The sequence below is a fragment of the Tenrec ecaudatus genome, chromosome 1 (genome assembly GCF_050624435.1).
Source record: "Tenrec ecaudatus isolate mTenEca1 chromosome 1, mTenEca1.hap1, whole genome shotgun sequence".
Classification (NCBI taxonomy): domain Eukaryota; kingdom Metazoa; phylum Chordata; class Mammalia; order Afrosoricida; family Tenrecidae; genus Tenrec; species Tenrec ecaudatus.
Window position 1 is genome coordinate 133,631,538 of NC_134530.1, and position 17,320 is coordinate 133,648,857.

General features: G+C 39.0%; 1 protein-coding gene across 3 annotated transcripts in view; it reads left to right on the top strand.

Moving 5' to 3' along the window:
• Positions 1-17,320, top strand: part of SLC35A3 (solute carrier family 35 member A3) — a 68,128-nt gene that overhangs the window by 24,289 nt on the left and 26,519 nt on the right. For all 3 annotated transcript variants that reach the window (XM_075558815.1, XM_075558814.1, XM_075558812.1), the window contains exons 2-5: positions 879-1,083; positions 5,245-5,399; positions 5,511-5,633; positions 14,445-14,616. In XM_075558815.1, the coding sequence (XP_075414930.1) occupies positions 897-1,083; positions 5,245-5,399; positions 5,511-5,633; positions 14,445-14,616 (637 nt within the window). In that variant the 5' untranslated portion in view covers positions 879-896. The remainder of the gene's footprint in view (positions 1-878; positions 1,084-5,244; positions 5,400-5,510; positions 5,634-14,444; positions 14,617-17,320) is intronic.

A 17,320-nucleotide genomic window follows, 5' to 3' on the forward strand; every position in this document is an offset into this window, starting at 1 on the left:
AACCTTTGCTACTATTTTATTTTGGGGAAAAGTTGGTGAAGGATCCACAAGCACTCCTATACTACTTTTGTAATTTCTGTGTGTCTAAAATTATTTCAGGTGTGTGAATTAATGCTTACTGATGCATTTTTTGATCACTTCAGTATCTGAGCCATTGCTGGATTATTAGCTGTTTGTCTTTTCTCATCTGAGTTGAGATTTTTTTCCTGTTGTATAATGAGTAGATTGTTTCTTGGAGATTTTGAGTATTATTGGAGCCTGATTTCTACTAAAATCTTCCTATTAGGAGGCAGCCACTGGGAAGGAAGGAAGGAAGCCACTTGATATTTGCCCAGGACGGGACAGGAATGGTTGACAGGGCTCAGGGCTCTGCCCCCCAGTCTCTGTGACTGAAGGGGTAGCGAGGAAAAGGGGAACTCTCACCCCTGCTTTCAGTTGTGTAGGGCAGGATGATCCAGGAGCCTTTGCCCCCCAGACGCCGCACTATCCACATAGGAGGCCAGCATTGTGCAAATTCATTGTCCTTCCAGTCCTTTAGTTAGGAGTTTTTAGGGATTTTGGTTGTTCTATGCAACGCACACACACACACACACACACACACACACACACAGGGATTTTGGTTGTTCTATGCAACACACACACAACAACAACAACAAAAAGAAAAAGTCCAGGGATCCATTGTTGGATTGTCCCTCAGTCCTAAAATCAGTAGTCAATTTGACACATTTTTAGTTTTCTGATAACTTCCTTGGTCTCCAGGCTAAATTTTAGTTGCAAATAGCAAGAAGGGTAGGGTGGAACATGCTTATGCCATCGTGTCTAGAAACAATCTCTTAAATCATTTGGTAACTTTGCTGATTTCCCTTCTTGTTTTTCAGGCAAATGAAGATAAAACAATGTCTGCCAACCTAAAATACCTATCCTTGGGAATCTTGGTCTTTCAGACTACCAGTTTGGTTCTGACAATGCGCTATTCTAGGACTTTAAAAGAGGAGGGGCCTCGCTATCTGTCTTCTACCGCAGTGGTTGTGGCTGAACTTTTGAAGATCATGGCCTGCGTTTTACTAGTCTACAAAGACAGCAGTAGGTATCTACGGGAGGGTTGTTTGTTTTTTACTTATGCATCATTATGTATGAAAATCTATATTGGAATCGTTTCTCGGCCTTTTGGTTAAGATTAAGTGTGAAAATATATATTTGTAGCCACACATTTCAGCACTGTTGTCATTATCAAATGTTCTAATACTAAGTACTTTTTTTTTTCACAAAAGAAAAGCTTGTAGTCAGTTCAAGGATCGTTTCTTGGCCCTTAGGAGTGTTTTCCAGTCCAGTCTGTTGGGGCACCATGCCCTGGACCCAAAGTCCACTTTCAGCATTCCCTGGGGACCTTGCCACTCCATTCCCTTGCTGTTCCGCTGCACTCCCCCAGTGCTTTGCCTCAGTGTGGTGGGATCAGGTCAGGTGAAATTCCCGCACTGTGTCTCCGGTGCTGTCCCCTGTATCGCCCTTAGACACTGAATGGCATCATGTCTCATTGTGGGGCCAGCCATGTTGTTATCTCTGTGGACTGGCTGCTCTACTTAGGAACATCATCCTCACGGCCTGGTGGGCCAGGCTACTAAGTACATTTTTTAAAACAATAATTTTCATCTAATGATAAAGGATTTTAATCTATATTGTGATTTTATCTTTGGCTAATATGCCATAAATGTGAAGCACAATTTCTTGCATTTATAATAATTTAAGAGTATCAAAAAGGTAGTCAAAGTGCATTGATAATTATTGGTGATTGGAATGCAAAAGCTGGAAACAAAGATGGACCATTAATTAGAAAATAAGGCCTTGGTGATAGAAATGACATGGTATGTCAGAATTTTGCAGTTACGTTTCTTCTGCAACATAAATGGTGACTCCCCAGATGGAATACATGGGAAACTAATTGACTACATCTGTGGGAAGAGACAATGGAGAAGGTCAGTATTATCAGTCAGAACAAGGGCAAAAGGGCCAGCTGCCTACCAGACTGTTGAGATTATATACAAGGTCAAAGTGAAGCTGAATAAAATTAAAATGAGTTCACAAGAGTTAAAGGATAGCCTTTAATATATCCCACCTGATTTTAGTGACCCTCTCAAGAAGAGATTTGACACATTGAACCAAAGACTATATGAGGTCTGGGATGGGTATGACATTAAGGACATCATACAAAGGTATGACATTAAAGACATCGTACAAAGAAAGCAAAGGGTTATTAAAAAGAATAGACCAAAATAGATGTCAAAGGAGACTCTGACACTTGCCCTTGAACATAGAGTATCTAAAGCAATTGGAAGAAATGATGCCGTAAAAGCTAAACAAAAGATTTCAAAGTGTAGCTCAAAAAAGGCACAGTAAAAAAAAATAATAGTAAAAAGGCAAAGTATTATAAGGAAATGTGCAAACACTTGGTGCTAGCAAAAACAAAAAGGAAGCACATTGTTTCTCAAGCTGGAAGAACTGAATAGGAAAATTCAAGCCTTGAGTTTAAACATTGAAAGATTCTATGGATTAGAAGAATTAACAAATTTGTCTTGGAAGAAGTATAGCGAAATGATCCTTAGAGGCAAGGAAGGTAAGACTTTGTCTTACATAGGTTGTATCCTTTCTCTATATTCAACCGTATTCTGAGCATGTCTAGGAAATGGCTACAAGAAGAAGAATGCTGCATCAGGATTGGAGGAAGACTTATTACCAAACTCTGATAAGCAGATGACACAACCTTACTAGATAAAAATGAAGAGTACCTGAGGCACTTAGTGATAAAGATCATCTGTAATAATAGTCAACATAATAAATGGAGTAAAGACTGAAGCTGTCAGAGATTTCATTTTACTTGCATTGACTCTGGAAGCAGCAGTCAAGAAATCAAACAATGAATTGCACCGAGTACAATTGCTGCAAAAAAACACCCAAAAACCCACATTATTTAAAGTGCTAAAAAACAAAGATGTCACTTTGAGGACTGAGGTGTGTCCAACCCAAGCCATGGTATTTTTATTTGCCTCATATCCATGTGAAAGCTAGACAATGAACAAGGAAGACTGAAGAAGAATTGACATCTCTGAATTACAGTGTTGGTAGAGAGTATTGAGTATATCATGGACTGTCTAAAGAATGAACGAATCTGTGGTGGAGGAACTACAAGCAGAATGCTCCTGGGGGGGCGGATTATGAGACTTTGTCAGATGTCCTGTGGACATGTTCTCGGGAGAGACTAATCCTGGAGAAAGGCCATCATGCTGGTACAGTGGAGTGCCAGTGGGAAAAAGGGAGTCGCTCAATGTGATGAATTGACATAGTGGCTGCAACAATAGGCTCAAGCAGTAAACTGTTCGAATGGTGCAGGGACTGTGTGTTTCTTTCTGTTTTACACAAGGTCACGGCTAGGTGAGTCTGAGTTGATGGCACCAAGCAACAACAACGGAGCAAATTCTGCAACTACTGAAACCTTAACAGAGTTAAAAGGTTTTCTAAAGACAAGTTAAGACTTTTTATTTGATTTGCTGTATTGATTAGCTCAGCGGTGTCTTCTTATTTAGTATACTTTGGAAGCCCTCTTAGTGGCCATTGTGCCTGGAGGAGATTGATCTGGGGGGAGAATAAAATGAAGAGAGATTGAACTTGTATTCATGAAATAGGTAGTACAGGATGGCCCTCTTGACCCTGAGTTTCACTGCAAAAGCAAAGGGAAAGACTTGAGGAGCTTCAAATGCTGCCTCTTATGCACACTCCAAGGTCATGCACACTCCAAGGTCAGCCTGACAGCTGCTCTGACAGCGGAGAAGGAGTCACAGTAGGCAGAGGAAATCATGTTAGGAAGTTGTTGCATTAGTCCCAGGTCATAGTACTGCCTGTGGAGGCTATACCATGCCAGTTGCCATTGGGTCAGCTCTAATCCTGATGACCCTGGATGTGAGACAATAACTACCCCATGGAGCCTCATTTTTTGGAAGTAGATCACCAGGCCTTTCTTTTGAGGCGTCTCTGACTAGACTCAAATCACCAGTCATTAGCAGTAGAGCACATTAGCCATGTACACCACCCAGGGGGACTCCAGAGAAGTTTCGTGTCCCCATCGAGACCGAATTATTTTCTACTTTGAGTGTTGTTATTGTTGTTGCCATGTTTTTAATAATGGAATGGAATGGGGAATTTTTTTTAAGTAATACGAGTTTTGATATTTAGTAAGATACATATTCCTGAGGGTTTTCACGTGTTGTGGTTGGTGGGCTAAATAAAGCGTTTCTTCCGAATCTCAGTTATACAAGCCCCCACCTGATGGCAGCAAGCACTACACTGGAGATAGCGGTTCCCCAGGAGCCGCAAAGGTAGGAAATGTGCGTGGTCCTCTGTCCAGGGTCTCAGAAGGGTTGTGAGAGGTCTCTGAGCTACAGCTAACAGGACTCGCTATTAGATCGTATCTGTTACAGTAGGGAAAAGAATCTAGTTTGAGGACTATTCCCTTTGTTTTTAGATTTTAATAACTTGGCAAATGAGTGCTGCAGTATGCTGAAGAGTGATTTGCAGGTGAAATTACAACTTTTTTAAATCATGTAAACTTTGAAATATCTATAAGACATTCAGATTGTGATGTAAAATAATGGAATATAAGATTATGGAGCTCAAGGTTTGTCAGTTTATACTATAAGTGAACCCCACTTACAACCTCCCTTCCTAAAAGACCCAGGAAAGCTGCGCTGTGGGGGTTCTGAGGCGGTACATCTTCACAAAAACAGGCCTCATCTTTTCTCTTGTGGAACAGCTGCGGGGGGGGGGGGGACGGGGACCTGAGCGAAGTTTTCAAGACTGAGTACTGTTCATTCCCAACATATGGAGGTCATAGAGAAGGAGCTCTTTGCAAACTGCTGTGTTCTGTTCTCTGGACCTCAGACTAGATGCTGTTCAGATATAACAAGTTCGTATGGGTGTATTTGGGTGGAAAACCATTTTAAATCCATGCTTAGTGTTTTCATAATATGCATTTTCCATGAAATCTTTGAAGACTCTTTTTAACGATAATGTGTTCTTTTTAATGTTACATTATAGTTAATATTTGAAAGTTCATAAAATAGAGATATATTTCAGACCCACAAACAGCCTGTAGCCTAATTTCCTTTTTTAACGCGTGAGAAACTGAAACTCGCAGATACATAACTTACTCAGTTACTTAATTACTGATTTTTCCAATTCATATGTTTTGTCTAGAATGTAGTCTAAGAGCATTGAATCGAGTACTACGTGATGAAATTCTTAATAAACCTATGGAAACACTTAAACTTGCTATTCCATCAGGAATATACACCCTTCAGAATAATTTGCTCTATGTGGCCCTGTCAAATCTAGATGCAGCTACTTATCAGGTACTTCAATTACATTTCTGAAAGTTCATTTTATTTTTTTTCCAAAGTTCATTTTAATGAACAAGTAAAATTATTAATAACAGTTTGCTTTAAAATGTTTTTTTCTTACAGGTTACATATCAGTTGAAAATTCTTACAACGGCATTATTTTCTGTGTCTATGCTTAGTAAAAAATTAGGTGTGTACCAGTGGCTCTCCCTAGTAATTTTGATGACAGGAGTGGCTTTTGTGCAGGTAACTATTCAAGATAAGTATACCTTTCATTTAAGTCATTTCAAAACCTAATTTATTGTGGAGAATATGATTCTATTAATTGTTAAAGCAAATAAATGCGTATTTCTCACCATGGATAGAGATGTTTGGAGCTATTCCTTTGTGCAAGACATAATCTGGGCGCTGTAAGTGGTACAAAAGGGTTTATTAAAAGCCAAATTATTTGACATAAAGAGATGAGCAGTTTTGTTAGGGAAGTGTGACACTATATAAACAAAGCCGGTTTTTACTGGCTATCTGGAACATGAGGGATTATTAACATGTTAACCATTTTCTCATCCGTGACCACCAGATTCCTCACACCACTCTTTTCTGGGCGTTCTCGTACCTTTCAAATGCCTCTTTATTGGTTTCCTTCATGAGGTTGGCTTCCTTGGTACTCCCATTTGTCACTGGGCTTTTCCAGGGCTTAATTCTCATCCTTATATTTGGAGGTTTCATTCTTTCTGGAGTTTATTAACACTTACATGCTCCATCTGTATTTTTAACACTGACTATTGAGTTGTTTTGTTACAAGCCTACGAGTCCTTGTCCTAATATATTAACCTATTAACGTAAACCGGACACTGTATGCAAAATGAAAGGGGTTTTATTGTCTGTGCAGACAAGGAGCATTGTGGGTCGCCTGACCAAAATTCTACATGCTCCACAAACTGGGGCATCTGGTCCTTTATCTCTTGCAATTTCTGGCCTTCGGACTCCTTCCTGCCTCTTTCCAACCCCTAACCTGCCTTTGCCCATAAATAGAAGTCTGGTTGATGAGTCCGGTTCTGTACCAGACCTCGTAGTTGAGCAATAATTCAGGCTAAGTAGTGGGTCAGATCATGTGATTCCTTCCTGTGACTCTGTGTTGGAGGTGAGTTGAAGAATCTGATGGTATTTACTGTGGATGTTCTCAGTCCCAGTTCAAACTGGGAGGACCCTGTGGACATTCTTGTAAAAGGGTCCTGGCATATAAAGCTGCTCCAGACGGAAGACTTGGTAATAGAAGGTGGCTCACAGAATATTGAATTGGGAGTGAACAGGGGATATTGGTCTCAGGGCTTTCATTTTCATATGTTTAAAAGCCTGCTGGATATTTTTGCTTTGTTGTTCAATAGACTTTCAGAACTCAGCATATGTCAAATTAAACTGTATCTCTTCCCTATCACACCTGTTCCTGGATCTATTTTCCCCCAATCATTATTTTCTCAGCCTGCAGCCTGTCACTAAGACCTTTCTGATTCTCTTTCTAATAGTTGGTCTTCCTTTGCCTGCCTATTTCTACTATTGTTTCCCTCCCTGGTTCACCTTCCTTTTTTCTCACCTAGTCTTTTGCCTCCATTTGACTTTTTCTCTCCATTTACTCCTTCCCCCCAAATCCAATTGTGTCACTTTCTTGTCAGCCAGAAAGTTCCTTTCCCTTCTCTAGGAGTGTAAATGTAAGTTGGTTTAAATAAAAATATCATAGGACTAATAGTTGGTGGGCCCTGTATTGGACAAAAACCATGAAGGCAAGTAACTGAATATTTTGTGTCAGAATCATTAGTAAATACAGCTTCAGACTCATTCCTTTCTGCTTCTCCACATTGCACATTCAGAATTCCTACACCTGCACTGTTTTGAAAGATGCCCTAGTGAGCTAATGGTTACACGGGGCATGATTGGCAGCTCAAGACCACCAGCCTTTTGTAGGCTTTCTACTCTTGTAATGATTTTCAGTCTCAAATTCATAGAGGCACTTCTAGCTTGTCTTATGGGGTTGCCATGAATCAGAATCAACTCCATAGTGCTGAGTGTGTGCAAGTGAATGCACTGCTTTGTAGAGGTTATTTTATTCATTTGTAGTTTTATTCATCCTTCCTAAAATCATTCTTGATTCCCTCTAACTTCCTCTAACCCAGTGGTTCCCACCCTGTGGGCTGTGACCCCTTTGGGGGTCGAACAACCCTTTCACAGGGGTTACCTGATTCTTAACAATAGCCCAATGACAGTTATGAAGTAGCAACAAAAATAATGTTATGCTTGGGGGTCACACAACATGAGGAACTGTAAAAGGGCTGCAGCACTAGGAAGGTTGGCAGCCACTGCTCTGACCTTTTTTTGTCTAACCCTCACTCATTCTTTTTTTTTTTTAAATAATTGAGGGCTTTTACAGCTCTTATCACAATCTATACATACATCATTGTGTCAAGCACATTTGTACATTTGTTTCCATCATTTTCAAAACATTTTCTTTCTACTTGAGCCCTTGGTATCGGCTCATTTTCCCCTCCCTCCCCCACCATCCCTCCCTCATGAACCCTTGATAACTTATAAATTCTTATTATTTTTTCATATCTTCCACTAACCGAAGTCTCTTTTCTCCCACTTTTCTGTTGTTCGTCCTCCTGGGAGGGGGTTATATATAGATCATTGTGATCAGTTCCTCCCTTTATCGCCCCACCTTCCCCTCCAGGTATTGCTACTCTCATTATTGGTCCTGAGGGGTTTCTCTGTCCTGGATTCCCTGTGTTTCCAGCTCTTATCTGTACCCATGTACATGCTCTGGTCTAGCTGGATTTTAAAGGTGGAATTGGGGTCATGATAGTGGGGGAGGAAGAAGCTTTAAAGAACTAGAGGAAAGTTGTATGTTTCATCGGTGCTACACTGCACCCTAACTGGCTTATCTCTTCCTTGTGATCCTTCTGTAAGGGGATAACCAATTGTCTACAGATGGACTTTGGGTCTACACTCTGCACTCCCCCTCATTCACATTGATAGGATTTTTGGTCTGGGTCTTTGATGCCTGATCCCTGATCCCATGGGCAGCTCATGATCACACAGGCTGGTGTACTTCTTCCATGTGGGCTTTGTTACTTCTCAGCTAGTTGGCTGCTTATTTATCTTCAAGGCTTTAAGACCCCAGATGCTATATCTTTTGATAGCCGGGCACCATCAGCTTTCTTCACCATTTTGTCTTCAGCGATTGTGTTGGGAAGGTGACCATCATAGAATGCCAAGTTATTAGAACAAAGTGTTCTTACATTGAGGAAATACTTGAATAGAGGCCCAATGTCCATCTGCTACCTTAAAACTTAACATATAAATATATGTACATAGATCTATTTCCCTATCTTTATATAAAAATATATTTACATATATAAATGCCTACATTTGGATCTCTATAAATGTCCTTTGCCTCCTAGTTCTTTCCTCTATTTCCTTTTACTTTCCTCTAGTCCCACTTTCATGTTCGATATTCATTCGGGTTTCAGTAATTCCTCTCCGTTAAATTGCCCTTGATCAAGCCCTACCAGGCATCCTATGCCCTCCTCGCCAGTTGAGGCATTGCCTTTACCAGGATAGCTTTCTAATATCCCAAACTGAGCATTTACTCTTTCTTCTCTTCCGCTGTGATACGTTTTCCTTCGTACTTACAGCTAGTGCTCATTTATATGTCTGTAGTTACTACTACAGCCAGACTGTAAGAACCTAGAAGGCAGCATTTATATGTTCACATTTCTTAACATTTTTGTGTCTGGAACTTCTGGAACCTAGCAGTGCACCATAAATATTTGTAGAACTAAATTAAACTAAATAAGCATGATTTTAAGCATAGTTTAAAATAAGGAAAAACAAATGACATTTGTTTTACATTAGTTGTCCACTGATTTTATATACTGCCAGCAGTACTATATTCAAAGACTCAAACTCATTGCCAATAAATTAATTCCAACGCATAGCAACTCCATAGAGGGTTTGTGAGATTGTAAGAGAGAGGGACAGGGAGGGAAGGGAGAAGGGAATGATTTGTACTTTGGGGAAAGCTTCAAGGAGAAAACTGGATTTGAATTAGGTTTTGAAACATCTGCATATTGAATACTTATTATATGTCAGGCACTCGGCTCAGTCCTTAAATAGTATGGTCATATATAATGAATAGCCTTGTAAGGCTAGATATTGTTTTCTCCAATTTATAGAAGAAGACATTGAAGCTTAGGGGTTAAGTAAATTGCTTATGACCACATACCTAAAAGTATCAGGAGAGCTAGAATTAGAACTTCTTAGAATTTTATGCTTTACTTCCCGAAAGAAGAAAACCTAAGAATGAGGAAAGGAACATGATTAGTGTATTGGACAGGTTGGCACAATAAACTATAGCAATTAGTAACCTCCATGAACTACTATCTCTTCTACCTTGAGACCAAGCAAACTACATGATCCTCGGTTACTATGACCCAGTGTTATCATCAAGGGCACAAGAGATAGAAAGGGAGAAAATATGAAACAGTACTCCAGATTCTCAAAGAATCCAGACTTACAGGACCTATTGAGACTGGAAGAATTGAAACTACTCCCGAAGTAAAAATGTAGTTCAAGAAGTAAAGATTATCATTTTGAACAATGTATTCTTTTAAAATTTTGTTTTTAGGACTAAAAGGACAACAGGTAATTTAAAGCATAGATGAAAAGGATGAGCGCCAGGGAGTGTAAGTTAATGAGAGTGAATCAATAGACTGTTGATATAAAATACTAACATATACTAGAATATAAAATAAATGAGTATAAATGTAAAAATGAGAATATTAACATACTATGAATCATGTAATCAGTTCTACTAATTGTTGTGTTTAGAAGATGTTGCATAGGAGGAGTGGTTTTTGTTTTTTAGCATTTTTTAGATCATTTTATTGGGTAATCTTACAACTCTTGTTACAATCCATATATCAATTGAATCGGACATATTAGTACATATATTGTCATTGTTCGGTTTTATACATTACTTAATTTTTAAAAATCTTTTTATTAGGAGCTCATACAAGTCTTTTCTTTTCATACAAGTCTTATCACAATCCATACATACATCAATTGTATAAAGCACATTTGTACATTCATTACCCTTATCATTCTCAAAACATTTGCTCTCCACTTAAGCCCCTGGCATCAGGTCCTCATTTTTCCCCCTCCCTCCCCACTTCCCCTCCCTCTTGAACCCTTGATAATTTGTAAATTATTATTTTGTCATATCTTGCCCTGTCCAACGTCTCCCTTCACCCCCTTTACTGTTGTCTGCCCCCCAGGGAGGAGGTCCCATGTAGATCCTTGTAATTGATTCCCCCTTTCCAACCCACCAGGGATCAACCACCCTGGATTCCCTGTGTTTCTAGTTCCTATCTGTACCAGTGTACTTCCTCTGGTCTAGCCAGACTTGCAAGGGAGAATTTGGATCATGATAGTAGGCAGGGAGGAAGCATTTAGGAACTAGAGGAAAGTTGTATTTTTCATCGTTGCTACATTGCATGCACCCTGACTGGCTCGTCTCCTCCGGGAGACACCTCCGCCAGGGGATCTCCAGTGGCCTACAAATGGGCTTTGGGTCTCCACTCCACACTCCACACTCCGCCCCCTCGTTCACTATGGCAAAATTTTTTTTTTTACATTTTATTAGGGGCTCATACAACTCTTATCACAATCCATACATATACATACATCGATTGTATAAAGCACATCCATACATTCTTTGCCCTAATCATTTTCAAAGCATTTGTTCTCCACTTAAGCCCTTTGCATCAGGTCCTCTTTTTTTTCCCCTCCCTCCCCACTCCCTCCTCCCTCATGAGCCCTTGATAATTTATAGCTTGTTATTTTGTCATATCTTGCCCTATCTGGAGTCTCCTATCCCCCCTTCTCTGCCGTCTGTCTCCCAGGGAGGAGGTCACATGTGAATCCATGTAATCAGTTCCCCTTTTCCAACCCACTCACCCTCTACCCTCCCAGTTTCGCCCCTCACACCCCTGGTCCTGAAAGTATCATCCACCCTGGATTCCCTGTGCCTCCAGGTCCCACATGCACCAGTGTACAACCTCTGCACTGTCCAGTCCTGCAAGGTAGAATTCGGATCATGGTAGTTGTGGGGAGGAAGCATCCAGGATCTGGGGGAAAGCTGTGTTCTTCATCGGTACTACATTGCACCCTGACTGACCCATCTCCTCACCTAAACCCCTCTGTGAGGGGATCTCCAGTGGCCGACAAATGGGCTTTGGGTTTCCACTCTGCACTTCCCTCTTCATTCACTATGGGTGTGTGTGTATATATATATATATGTATATATATACACATACACATACACACACACACACACATATATATATATTTGCATGATGCCTTATACCTGGTCCCTTTGGCACCTCGTGATTGCACAGGCTGGTGTGCTTCTTCCATGTGGGCTTTATTGCTTCTGAGCTAGATGGCCACTTGTTCACCTTGAAGCTCTAATATTATGCTCTCCCTTTCATCCTGGATTTTATTATTCACGATCCTTGGATCGCACAGACTAGTGTGCTGCTTCCATGTGAACCTGGCTGACACTTCATTTAGACAGCTGCTTGTTTTAAGACAAGTCTTTTAAAGCTCAGATGCTATTCTTTCTGATAGCCAGGCACCATGTGATTTCTTCACTACACTTTGCTTTTGTACCCTTTTATTCAGTGATCATTTCATGAGTGCAAGTATTGAGCAGCAACACATAAGCAAAAATTAATTGTTCTTAGATTAAGGCCTATGATGAAGTGTGAGCTCAAAATCCATTTGTATACCTAATTTATATATACATATATATATCCCTGGTCACCCTTAGGGGCAGAATTCTCTCCTTGTTGAGAAATAATTTAACATTTGGTAATTCTAATAATAGTTTAGGTTTGCCTATGAGTTGAAATCAGTGGCAGCAAGAGAGGGAGAGAATCATAGTATCATCAGTCTAGCCAATGGTATGGATTTTTAAAGTACTGATCTTGATTTGAATTTGTACTTGTTAAACATTTTCCCCCCACTCTAACCTGTGTCATCTATTATGTTTCTGGTCAGTGTGATTGGTAATGGTGCCAGGCACCATCTAGTTCTTCTGGCCAGGTTATAGGAATCTGTGATTCATTACTGAGCATTTTGATAAAAGATTCCATAAAATAATCCTGATGAAAAGGGGGTGCATATAGAGCAGAATTCCAAATTCTCATTGTCTCTAGATTTTTTGAAGCTGTGGACATTTGATAACTGTTGTAACTATTGCCCTGAGATAAACTATACTGCACACCAAAAATTTCCCTGGAAGTCATCTTAAAATTGACCAATAGTTTAACTAGCAAATTAAAAAATCTGAGTGAGCATTATGCTTATATGTAAGATTGCTTATATTGAATCACATTGACAACAGCTCAAAAGAGGAGATGGGAAGTTTAGAAGGCAGTGGGCTGAAGGCAACGAGAAAGGAACAACTCAGGAAAAGGAGATGAAATGGAGAGCAAATGCTTTGAGAATGATTGGGGCAGGGAATGTGCAGATGTGCTTTATATAATTGATGTATGTTTATGTATGGATTGTGATAAGAGTTGTATGAGCCCCTAATAAAATGTTAAAAGAAAAAAAGAAAAGGAGATGAAAATGATTGCACAGTTGGAAAATGTGATCCAAGTCACTAAGTTGTATGTGTAGAACATGTATTGGTGTATGTTTTGCTATGAATTGGTATATTGTATACGTGTTTTGCTGTGTAGAATCTCTCAACAACATCAAATAAATAAAACTTAGGGGAGAAATGAAAGATAAAAGTGTACACAGCTAATTCTTTAAGATAACCCGATGCTCAAGGCAAACATTCTAACTAATTCCGCTAGTCGTCCTTAAAGATGGCTTGTAGAAGACCAGTTTTGGCCCAGAGATTTTCAGGTGGCTCATTTAAACCTCCACGGCTCCAGAAAAATCTAAGATTCCACATGAATTAAAAATTCTATCTATGCTTTTTTTCTTTGCACTGCCTATGGAGGAGGCAGCCATCTCCCCCGGCATCATGGTTGCCCTCAGACCCCTGGTGAAGCCTAAAATTGTCAAAAAGAGGACCAAGGAGCTCATCCGGCACCAGTGCGACCGCTATGTCAAGATAAAGCGCAACTGGTGCAAGCCCAGAGGCATTGACAACGGTGCGGAGAAGATTCACGGGCCAGATCTTGATGCCCAACATTGGTTACAGGAGCAAAAAGAAAACCAAGCACATGCTGCCCATTGGCTTCCGCAAGTTCCTGGTCCACACGTCAAGGGGCTAGAAGTGCTGCTGATGTGCAACATGTCTTACTGTGCAGAGATTGCTCACCACGTTTCCTCCAAGAATCGCAAAGCCATTGGAGAAAGCAGCCCAGCTGCCCAGCAGAGTCACCAATCCCAGCACCAGGCTGCGCAACAAAGAAAGTGAATAGATGGCCCATTTGCGAGTTATATTTGTGCTAAGTAAAACCATAAATGAGAAAAAAATTCTATCCATACTTTCAACACAGTGTTTTCACTGCCATCCAAACTTTCCCTTAATGTTCTGATGGGCTGTCTTGACAGTGCCTGGTTCACTTACCACTAACTTGCCTTCCTTATGGTTGAACTAACACATCATTTTGAAGTTTATTTCTGTGTTTGCTGATGAAGCAGAGGGAGTGGAATCTCATTCTTTCATCTACTTATATATTAAATGGTGCTTTTTAATAAAATAAGTTTTAGAGAATGTCAAAGTAATAGACTCATCTATAAAAATTAAATATTATGAAGTATCTATTTAACTTTAAGTTAAAACCATTGTATATTATTGCCATGGTGAGGAGTTGGGGTGAGGTATGGATCCCAAGATTCTAAGGTTTTCTTTCAAAATCGCTTGTCTACAATTCTAAAGAATGATATTGATAGATTTCACATTAAGCTCCAAGAGTAGTCTATAAATGTGAACTTTGTAAAGTATTAACTTTAGTACTTTTTTCTTTTCTTTTTGTTCAGTGGCCTTCAGACTCTCAAGAAGAGGATTCTAAAGACCTTTCAGCTAGCTCTCCATTTGTAGGCCTCATGGCAGTTCTAATAGCATGTTTTTCAAGTGGCTTTGCTGGGGTTTACTTTGAGAAAATCCTAAAAGAAACAAAACAATCAGTGTGGATAAGAAATATTCAGCTTGGTAAGTTTTAAATGTTTAAAAAAAGTGACTCTATTGTTACAATCAAAGAACTGTATATTTTAAAATTAGCCTCACAGATAATAGTGTATTGATCCAAATATATAGCTTTTTAGTTTTTCTTTGCCTTAAAGATACTGCATCTTAAGTGAATGCTATTTAAGCATACAGACGGTGTCCTCGGCATTTGGGGCCGTAGTAACTGTGTCATTGCTACTTCTTTCCCAGAAGATGGTGCAAGTTACTTATACAATGTACCTCCGAGATACAGGCAGACCACCTCAATGAAACATCTCTCAATAAAGCAAGTCACACAAATTTCTTGGATTCTCAGTGCATATAAAAGTTATGTTTATAGTATACTGTAGCCTAGTAAGTGTGCAGTAGTACTATGAAAACATTTGAAATGCTGCAAAAATTACCAAAATATGATACAGACATGGAGTGTGTGCTATTAGAAAAAGTTGTGCCCAGTGTACATACTCTACTCGGGGCTGCCAGAAACCATCGGTTTATTAAAAACTACTCGGTGGTGTGCAACACATGGAGCACAGTATAAAAATGAGGTATGCCTTTATACTGCATCCATGAGAAATGGGATTAAGATATTTAAATAGAAAAAATTTGAAGGGGAAAAAAAGTACATTGGCTTCTGATTTTAAATTTTAATAGGCATTTTTATTTCAGAATATTTTGGTTCTTTAAAAAACAAAAATATTTTGCTTCTTTAAATTGGAGTTTTCCAATTAAAGGTGAAAACACATTGCCATAAAGTTGATTATAATTCATGGCAATTAGTCAGTCAGCATTTGCAACATATTTGGGGATGACCAATTGAATTGAAGGTAAATAGTTAAAAATTGAAAAATAAAAACCAACATAATGAAGGATTGCCTCTGTTTGAACAAAGGAGTAACAAATGTGCCAATAGTATTATAATATTGTAACATTTACCTCTGCATACCAAGATTCTGACATTCAATATAATTCCTTACATATATGCATCCTGAAAGATGCTGCAAACCAACACTTTCGATTTCAAGTGTCCGTCCTTATGATGACAGACAGGGCTCATCTTTGAAGCCATGTTTTCTCTGCTCACATCATTACCACGTCTGTTTTTCAGTAGTATATCAGCCTCTCCATGTCCTACACAGTGTATTGTCTATATTTTTTTCCCAATTCTATTCTGTTTTTAGTAAAGATTTACTCAGCACGTTAGGCTTCCATTCAGCAACTTCTACCCAAGTTGTTCGGTGACATTGGTTACATTGTTTACAATGTGGGGACATTCTTGTTGTTTTTCATTCTGGTTGTCCCGTCTCCGTTAATCTCGTTTCGCTGTCCCTTTGCAGACTCGTCTTAGTTTTAAGTAATTGTTGGCCATTTGGTCTCCTTTAAATGATCACTTTAAAGGAGTGCAGAACGTGTTGGGAATAGTCATGATGGTTAATCGTGGTAGCAGGGAACCATCTAGTTCTTCTGGTGTCAGGGTAGATGAGACCAGGGTTCTGGTAGACTATTAGTCCTGTATACTAGTTTCCTCTTTGAGTTTTTGAGTTCCCTCATTCTCTTTTGATCCAGACAAGTAAAAACCAATAGTTGTCTTAGGTGGCTGCTCACAAGCTTTTCCCCCGTCCCTCAGTGTTATCCGTTTTAATTGTACTAACAATTTTTTCAAAGATCAAAGAATCCTAAGGTCTCCAGATTATAAAATAACCAACTTGAGTGAGTCTAAAATCAATCTTTTAAAAATATCCAACCACAATTTCAAATGTCCTTATAAATATAAGTAAAATACATATTTTATCTTTCATCCACTCCCAAGCTTAAAAACAGTATTTAATTAGCATTATGGGGAAGAGAAAAATTTTCAGAAACTCAAGAATTATATTTATTTTCTTAATAATAGAAAGATTAACTAAAAAGGATGCCTATAATATTGGTGAAATTACATCACAAGTTCACAGAATAGCTGTTTTTTGTTTTTGTTTTTTTATAACAACCTGGAGAAAAAAATAATGCCAGAATAGCTGTTTTTATGAACACATTTAGCTTAATTTTAAAAACAATATATTAATCTTCAAAGCATTTTACTATTAATATAATACAAAGTCAATTGTTGAAGAGTCAATTATGGCATGACTTGATGAGCAAGATTGTGCCCATGAGGTTTTCCAGTGATTGAGTTTGTAGCCTTTCTCCCAACATGCCGACTTGAACTACCAACCTTTCAGTTAGCAGCCAAGTTTACTAACCTTTTGCAACACGGAGAGCTATAATACTCATACCAAAAGGCATAAGATAAATGTACAACCCTTAACAAAATTTAAAGTTAATGCTTGTATGCCTGCCAGTTTTTAAGACCCGATCTTAAAGTGAAGGTAGAGTGTAGAACATAAATTTAAGAACTATTATCAACCTCCTCCCAGGGGGATGGACAACAGAAAAGTGGGTGAAGGGAGACATCAATTAGTGTAAGACACGAAAAAATAATAATAATTTATAAATTATCAAGGGTTCATGAAGGAGGGAGGGTACGTGAAGGAGGGAGGGAAAAATGAGCTGATACCAAGGACTCAAGTAGAAAGAAAATGTTTTGAAAATGATGATGGCAACAAATTTACAAATGTGCTTGACACAATGGATGTATGTATGGATTGTGATGAGTTGTATGAGCCCCCAATAAAATAATTACCAAAAAAAG